The sequence below is a fragment of the Aegilops tauschii genome, chromosome 1, assembly GCF_002575655.3.
Source record: "Aegilops tauschii subsp. strangulata cultivar AL8/78 chromosome 1, Aet v6.0, whole genome shotgun sequence".
NCBI classification, from domain to species: domain Eukaryota; kingdom Viridiplantae; phylum Streptophyta; class Magnoliopsida; order Poales; family Poaceae; genus Aegilops; species Aegilops tauschii.
Window position 1 is genome coordinate 216,872,869 of NC_053035.3, and position 9,295 is coordinate 216,882,163.

A 9,295-nucleotide genomic window follows, 5' to 3' on the forward strand; every position below is an offset into this window, starting at 1 on the left:
CGATACAATCAAGCTACTCACTCGAGAGCCCCCCTTGATAGTACGCCTATTGATACTATAACCCGGTCTCCCAACTACCACCATGAGACCGGTAAAATAGAAAACCTATCAAGGGCAAACCTTTGCCTTGCACATAGTCCACTTGAGCTAGATGGTGGCGATCTTGTCTTCCTCAAGTTGGACCACTATTCTTGATTGCGTTGGCACGATGAAGATTAGTTGATTGCTCCCCCATACTTCACTATGGGTGAGCCACTCTTCATCTTCACAAGTCCATTGCCACCACAAAGGACGACAAGGTTCAAGCACTTAATCTCTTAGTGATGCACCATTTGAACTTGCACAACGCAATCTTCATGACGATCACCACTTGATGTCATCCTCCATGGGTTGTATGAGATCTTCCTCTTGATGCAAACCCATGAAAGCATACCTAACCCCACATAGAACTCTCATGCAGACCATGGGTTAGTACACAAAGCGTAATGGATAATGCTTACCATAACATGGGATCACTTGATCCCTCTCAGTACATCTTGTACACTTTGTGTGTTGATCAACTTGATTCACTCTTTGAGTTTAGTCTTGATCAACCTTGAATCTTTCCAACTCTCTTCGTCAAGATGATGTCTTGAAGGTAAACATGAATGTTCGCACAATCTTCTTCTTCAAGACATGCTTGCAATAGGCTCAACTCTCACGTGACCAATCTTTGGATGAATCCTTGAATAGCACCTTGGTCAACACATATTCTTCTTCTAATAACCTTGAAACCAACAAATGGCCTTCAAGAAATACCCATGGACAAACCCTTCAAATATAACTCAAGGCAACAATTAGTCCATAGAAATTGTCATCAATTAGCAAAACCAAACATGGGGACACCACATGTTCTTTCAACCTTTTTTGCAGTAGTAAGACCAAGTTTCCAATTTTAGCAAAAGTTGAAGGGCCAAAATCATACGTTTTCCCAATCCAAATAAGTCCTGGGATGACTACAATAAGAAATCTCCCTTGTGGAAGAAGTTTGTTCTACTCTTCATTTTTTTCTATATTTATTATGAGGTGACTACAAAAAAAACTTTTTTTTTGAAAAAAATGACCTTTGGTTTCGAGGGCTCATCACATCCATTACAGGTTCTACGTGGACTTCCTTTTCTTTTTAGATAATGGTAAAAATATCTGGTTCTTGTTTTTTATTTACGAAAAACTAACGCCCACACGTGTGGTATCCTGCACATCGCCCACACGCCTCCATCACCACTCATTTTGCCACGTATGAACAGATGACATCAGTAGAAATCTTTTTGGTTTTCGGCTTATTTTTTTTATCTCCTAATTAAAAAATCAAATTAAAGATCCGTTTTCACCATTAAATCCGTCTCGACGAGATCTTCAAAACTAGACCCCATGTTGATATGTTTCGACGAAATTTTTTTCTGGCCAAAAGTTGCCATGATGTTTACACTGTAGTTGCCATAGTGCTTAAACTAAAGTTGTCATGTGGCAATTTTAGTTTGTAGAGCATGGCAAATTTAGTTTTTTTATGATGGCAATTCTAGTAGTATGACCATAAAAATTATTTTTTGTATGAACCATGGCAATTTTAAGTACATGTATCATGGTAATTTTAGTTTATGGTTCATGCAAGTCTAGTTTCTTAATCCCCGTTTTATAATATGTCAAAATTTACTTTTAAATGTAGAAAAAAAATAGCTGAAACATATCATGGCAACTTCAGTGTAAACACCATGGCAATTCATGTGCAATAAACATGGCAACTTTTAACCCCCAAAAAAATCCGTCGAAATATATTGATATAAGATCTAGTTTCGAAGATCTCGTCGCGAGAGATTTAATGGTGAAAACAGATCTTCAATTGGATTTTTTATTTAAGTGATAAAATATTTTAAAAACTGAAAATCCAAAAAGATTCTCACATGCATGCATGCGGTGACGTGGCGCAGTCTGTGTGTTATTGGGCGTGTGGGCGGGTTTCGCTCCCACCACACGTGTGAGCGTTAGCGTTGTCCTTGATTTATGGTACAGAAGGTGAGATCAATCTCCACTGCCACGAGCCTTCTTCTTTGACAAGAAAATTTAGCCTCGTTATATGCCATCGCCTACTTACATAGATCATCACATATAATTATGCATTTCCTTATCATGGAAATATTCCCCCATGGCATTCCCAAAATATGGGGCCAGAAACTAAAGAGGAGCCGAATCAGAAGTAGTGGCCGCTACTAAAACGGAATATTCTCAAGCGGCGCCTGTTGCGGTTATGGATTTAACCCCATACCCCGATCATATTGAGCATAGATACTTTGTGTTTGTAACTGTATTTTTTTGTGTTAATGACATGTTTTATTTTGTTGAGTTATATATTAGTTTAAAAGCGTAGGAAATTCAACATGTTCCAGCCTATAACCTTCAGAAACCAGTTTCCGTCTACAACCATAGGGAACTAGGGTGGGAACGAGAAACTCAACCCTGATCTCGGTCCTCGCGTCGCTCTGCCTCCATGACAAACATGGCCCATGCCCCCTTCCCATCAGACCCACCCTTCTATTTCTGCCTATAAATACCAAGCCACGCTGATCACTTGGACAGCAAACGAGCAAAAAAGAGTCATTTCTGCTTGCAATACTTAGTAGAGGAGATATGGCCCAGAGGACAATTTCATTGTGCCTAATCCTTGGCTTACTAGCCGCGGCAGCACCTGCCAATGCAACCAGCTTTGATTTCTATTACCTCGTCCTAATGGTACGATACAGCATGCAGATGCTTATTTCCTGCATATGGGTTATTAGTTATATTGCTATTTATAGTACTTAGTATATTGTCTTGCTTAATATATAGGACTATACATAATACATGGCACAAGAGCTATATATATGCATGAGATATCTTGTTTACCTTTCATGAAGGATTCTTTCTGTAACTATATTATTTTTGTATTAACTATTTGTTTGCTACTACTGATGGATTTTTTTAGCTACTTTTATATAACACTAGGTAATTGCCGCCATGCGTTGCAGTGGGAACATAAATATTCTAGTAGTTCAACATCAATCAACCAACATCGCCTCCATAGATGCATCACTCCACTGAACCACTGAATACCACTGTTCTACTCCCTCCGTCTCATAATGTAAGACGTTTTTTGTCACTATAAGACGGAGGGAGTAGTAAAGAAATGAGAAAATAGTATACCAATTTCTAAACTGAATGCAATAAGCATCAGTTTCACAAAGACACACCCAACCTTGAGCATTGTACTAAAGAACTAATTCATGTAGACGGTACCAAGGATTGGCACTTTAAGAGGCCCATCTTAAGATTAATAAGACATGGTACGATAGAAAATGGTATACTATTGGTCATAGATCTTTCTCCATCCATTGGTTGTTTTCTTCTTCCTTCTCCTTCCATTTGTTCCCCCTCTTCTTCCTTTATCCATGCACACACTGGCAGCTATTCCTTGGTTAAGGCAATGGAGAGGATGTCCTTCACCTACTGAAACCAAAAGAAGCTTGTATACAGTTATTTACAGGATCGAAAAGATAGAATAGAACATCGACGGAATAAAAAGTCTTTGTAGTATTAAGCAAGATAAATCAGTAGTGGAATAGTGTATACCAACTGCACCTATGGATGTAGAGATTACTTACTTGTATTGTTGAATTCAATTTGGACTCATCAGAATACATCATCCGCATTGGCATGCTTGTTCTTAAACACACTATCATTGCGCTTCAACAAAACATGCATTCTGTGTCATTTAGATGGACATACATGATCAGCCTAACACCATAGCAACCACACAAAATGCTGGAAGCATGCCCTTGCATATCTCAAAAAATACATAAGCAACTTCCAGTCTTCCACCACAGAAGTAATTTCTTTCCTATAAGTACAGAAGAACGAAAGAGAATACTAAAATACTACTCCCTCCATCCCATAATATAAGAGCGTTTTTGACACTAGTGTATATCTTACTACTTGGTTTAAATTACTTTGTTCCTCTGCTACAAAATAAACTATGTACACCTTAATTTATGTATCTAAGGATGGCAGGATGAACCATCAGTAAAACTCTAACGTGGCTATAGTTAACTTCAGCTTACAACATTCAGTCAAATGAAATACTCCAGGCATTCCTTTTAATTGAGTAATTGTATATACGAAAAAATTCTTCATAGCACATCACACATACACACAGGGTGCCATGTTCTTCTTCAGGTCCGTCAGACCGTCAGAGGACGGCGAAATAAAATACTGCGGAGATGTAGATCAACCCACCTCCAATCTGCACGACTGACTTTTGACAAGATCCTTCTGAGTCAGAGACCGACGGTGAGAAACGGAGAGCTGGTGGGAGTGTATACGAGGTTCACCAGATAGTTTGGGGATGAGGGCTGAATTATACACATCGAATAATATTACGTTCTGTAGATGTTGCCTTACAGTTGTGTGCTTGTTAAGACTGGGTTTAGACATCCAGAACAAGAATCTCTCTACTTACAAATGCCATTAGGTTTAGGCTACATGTTCCGGCGACATACAGACTTGCTGCAAAGACAATTCATGTATGCATAGAGCGCCTAAAAATCTGATTTGACAGAATTAAGGTTGTGAATCGTTAATGCTAATCAACTCACCCAATCACTTCATACCATGTGCATGCTCACAGAACTTCATACAAATGCCCACAGAACCTACATACCATGTACCAAATCTTTGCCACACCTAAACATCAATACATGGACAGAACAGAGGTGTAAGACAGAGCAGAAAATCGTACGGCTCAGGTGAGACGGTGACGGGCGCCTGAGCTCGCGTTAGGACTTAGGAGAGGCTCGGCATGGACAGGACCTGGATTTGTCACCTCGCTGTCCTTCAGGAGCTCTGCGTCGTCCGTGGCGGCAGGGACTCCGACTTGTCGGTGGCTGGAGGATGCCTGGGGCACCGATGCGGGTGGTGCAGGTGGGTTGGAGTTGGACGGCGGGAGCTGATGGCGGGCTCGAAGCGAGAGCTGGTGCTCAGTTGGATCGCTTGAGGGTTGTGGTCGTGGAAGGGAAGAGGTTCGGCAGGAGATTCCAATCCATGCGCCGGAGGAGGCGGCGACCGGAGATTGGGCCGGTGGCGGCGGGCAGAGAAGGGCGGAGTTTTTTTTGTGTGTGTGTGTGTGTGTGTGTGTGTGTGTAGAACACTATTTTTCTTGTTAGACACCGGAGAGATTATATTATTGACTCGTATCTCAATCCGGTATCTCACCCAGGTTATATTAGTATTGACTCGTATCCTAGATGCTCATGGATTGGCTTTGCAGTGGCCTGGAGCATACTGTGTGGACAGCGAGTACGGATGTTGCGTGCCCAAGTACGGATACCCGGCGGAGGATTTCTTCGTCCAGAGCTTCACGACCTTCGACTTGTCGCTGAACAAAGCCATCGTGAGATGCAATAGCGACAAACCATTCGACATTAACAAGGTCAACTAACATGAACACATTATTCAACATCTTCTCGTTTATGCATATGCATGTAGTAGTGCAGTAATCTTATAACCATGCATGAGCAGCTGGAGCCAATTGAGAACAACTTGAACCACTACTGGAGCAACATCCATTGTCCGCGCACCGACGGGACGAGCACCTGGAAGAGCGAGTGGCGTAGCTACGGCGTCTGCTCGGGCCTCAAGGAGGTGGACTACTTCAGGGCCGCCCTCAACCTCCGCAAGAACGCCGACGTCCTCGGCGCTCTCGCCGAGCAGGGCATCAACCCGGACTACAGGCTGTACAGCACGGAGCACATCAAGTGGGCGGTGAACCAGAAGCTTGGAGTGATGCCTGGGGTGCAGTGCAGGGACGGGCCGTTCGGTAAGAAGCAGCTCTACCAGATCTACCTCTGCGTCGACAAGAACGGCGAGGCCTTCATCGACTGTCCCAAGCTGCCTAAACTGCAGTGCCCTGAGGAGGTCCTCTTCCACCCCTTTCACACGTGGATGCTCAACGCCACATCGCCTGCCAAGATCATGTTGCCAACCGAGGCCTGAGAGCCACCCGCCCGGCCGGTGCCTCACCTGAGTACGTACTACTGTGGCCTGGAGCATTATATCGTGCTTGTTGCTCCAGTGAATAAAAATGGATGGTTGAATAAATAAAAGTGTATACATGGTTGGGAGTTGCGACTTGTCATAAGAACATGACCGTCAAATCGCTTCTCTACTAGCTACTATGTATATGCGTATCTATAATATTTGTAATACGTAAAGTATATGAATGAACAATTTTATTATGTCAGATGTTTAAGAAATTCTTTTATCTCGATTCGTTTTGAAAAAAAAAATTATGTCTGCTTCTGCTGTTGGTATTAATTGGTTTCAAATTTAGTTTCCCGTAAGTCCGACTACATACAGTCTAGAAGTTATCTATTTGTTTGTGCTTCGGTGCAAACTTTTGTTCACTCTGTATTTTCTTCTTGTTTATTGTGGGTTCAGCATTTGATCACCTTAAGTAACTGGAATCAGTGATTAAGGAAAAATAATCTCTACTCCTATAAGAACTGAAAGTTACATACAACAACAACTCCTAAATAAATGAAAACCCACGACAACTCATCAAAAAAAAATCGCTGCACATTTTGCATGCCGCCGCCCATCTAGTCGCGCTCGTGCTAGATCCGCGGCCGTCGTCCCTTTCGTCAGCTTCGGCCACAGCCACGCTGCCCGCTACCTCCAAAGACACTGCCTCCATCTTGACCTTGCTGAAAGGACCGATACCAACACAGAGGTGGGTGAATGGGTTGGCACTATAAAACTAAACCTAAGTTAGTTTTCTTTCGAGTAATAGGCCAGCCCTAACAAGAGACAGTGCAAATACTGTATCAACAACAACCACTTCAGATCAAGCTACCAAAGTTTGGATGCTTGGTTCTATAGGCCTACCAAACTTGATCACTCGAAGTTCGGATGCGGGTACCGAAGCCAAAAGTCCAACCTTTGTTGTCTAAGTCACAAAGTAGATATGCAACAGAGATCTAGAAAGCCTATACAACAGATATATAATGTATGATGCATGCTAGAGTAAGTCAGCAATATGCAATCAACAGATCTGATGGAAATGATGAAGAACAAGGTAGATCAAGTAATGAACATGATGGCAACCACACAATCAACCACATATGCAGAAATTAAAGGGGACACAGTGGTTATTTTCACCAAAGTTCCCTCAAAAGATGTACGTCTTCATTGAGTACCCTAATCAAGCTTAGGAGGCAGTAAAACATGCTTTTTCACTCATTTTCTTACTTGTGTGTGCCTCCTCTTTGAGTCAGTCAATGAACCAGCAGGGTAGGGATAGATCACCCTCACAACACTTGCAAGCAAGACACACAAGTCTTGGCTGCTTAATGACGCCTTTTGAAAGCACATTTGCTCCTTTGGTGATTTTGGTAATTCATGTCAACATACATGTTGTTGGACTAATTTTTTCATCAAGCTTATTTCTGGAATAGTTCAACCTAGGCTAGTAGATGGATGGAGATATTGACCCCTCAAGCTACAAAGGCAAGCATTGGCAGAAGCTTCAAGACTCTACATTCTTGCTTAAGTGATCAAAGATCACATAGGAAAGCCAATATTATTAAAAGGGGATGAGGTTTTGATCATGAGTCATTTGCTCAAGTGCTTGAAGATATTGCTCCAAAAAACCCAGCCACATTCTCACAATCCAATCTGTTCAAAACCCTAAAGTCATTCTCGACCCCACCAAAACAGACATAGCCGGACCCACCGAGACAAACCACACAGAGCCACATCCTAAACCCTAGAAACTCGGTTCCACTAAGATGGCATTCGGTCCCACCGAAGTGCACTGGCAAACTTTCTATACCCCATCGTGTTCATTTCGGAATCACCGAGTGAAATCGATTGAATTTACCGAAGCGATGCAAGTGCTTAGGTCATCACATATTGGAGCCACCGAGTGGATTCATCCGGTCTAACGTTCGAATCTTTTACACTATTTGGTCTCATCGAGTTTTTCACCTGGTGTCATCAAGTTGTGAATAAAGGTGTGTAACGGCTAGATCTTTGGTGATGGCTATATATACCCCACCCACACCTCCTACTCTCAGAGAGGGCAACCAGGACGAAACTACACTTCTCATATCCATTTTCAGAGAGAGAACCACCTACACTTGTGTTGAGATCAAGGCATCCACTCCAACCATTTGATCCTTGATTTCTAGCCTCCTCAAGTTGCTTTCCACTCCAATCCTTCTCCCGCCATCATGACAAATCTGTGAGAGAGTGATTAAGTGTTGAGGAGATTATCTTTTGAAGCATAAGAGCAAGGAGTTCATCATCAAAAACAACATATATTACCTTTTGGAGAGTGGTGTCTCCTATATTGATTAGGGTCACTTGGGAGCCTCCAAATCATGTGGAGTTGAACTAAGAGTTTGTAAGGGCAAGGAGATTGCCTACTTCATGAAGATCTACCCCGATGAGGCTAGTCTTTCAAAGGCATAAGCTATGCTGTAATATACAAGGTTGCTTCTTCGTGGACCCTTCGTGGGTGGAGCCCTCCGTGGACACGCGCAGCCGTTACTGAAAGATCATGGATGTCACCTAGAGGGGGCTGAATGGGCACTTTAGAATAATTACAGTTTAGGCTTGAACAGATACGGAATAAGACGAGCGTTTAATTTGTCAAGCACAAAACCTAAAACAATTAGGCTCACCTACGTGCACCGACAACTTATGCTAAGCAAGATAAACAACTAAGTGATAGTGAGATACTCCCTCCATCCAGAAATACTTGTCGGAGAAATGGATAAACATGGATGTATCTAGAACTAAAATACGTCTAGATACATCTATTTGTCCAACAAGTATTTCCGGACAGAGCGAGTATATAACATGAAACACTATGGCTATCACAAATTAAAGAGCATAAGTAAAGGGCTCGGGTAAGAGATAACTGAGGCACACGGAGATGACGTTGTATCCCAAAGTTCACACCCTTGAGGATGCTATCCATTTGGAGTGGTGTGAAGGCACAATGCTCCTCAAAATGCCACTAGGGCCACCGTAATCTCCTCATGCCCTCGCACAATGCAAGATGTCGTGATTCCACTAAGGGACCCTTGAGGGCGGTCACCGAACCCGTACAGACGGCGACCCTTGGGGGCGGTCATCGATCCCGTACAATTGGCAACCCTTGGGGCGGTCCCCGGAACACGTACAAATTGCTCGGAGCAATCTCCACAACTTAATTGGAGACCCC

At 42.6% G+C, this 9,295-nt stretch overlaps 1 protein-coding gene and 1 long non-coding RNA gene across 2 annotated transcripts; one reads left to right on the forward strand and one right to left on the reverse strand.

Annotated features, from left to right (window-relative positions):
• The first annotated feature begins 2,426 nt into the window (after positions 1-2,426).
• On the forward strand, positions 2,427-6,320 carry LOC109756013 (ribonuclease 1). Its single transcript, XM_020314885.3, has 3 exons — positions 2,427-2,766; positions 5,336-5,497; positions 5,587-6,320. The coding sequence occupies exons 1-3, from the start codon at positions 2,665-2,667 to the stop codon at positions 6,058-6,060; spliced, it is 738 nt and encodes a 245-aa protein (XP_020170474.1). The 5' UTR covers positions 2,427-2,664; the 3' UTR covers positions 6,061-6,320.
• Positions 3,076-5,318, reverse strand: LOC120975166 (uncharacterized). The gene is made up of 3 exons (XR_012205532.1): positions 4,808-5,318; positions 3,675-3,775; positions 3,076-3,519 (listed from the first exon to the last, which is right to left on the reverse strand). It is a non-coding gene; the product is annotated as an uncharacterized lncRNA (long non-coding RNA).
• Positions 6,321-9,295: the final 2,975 nt, after the last annotated feature.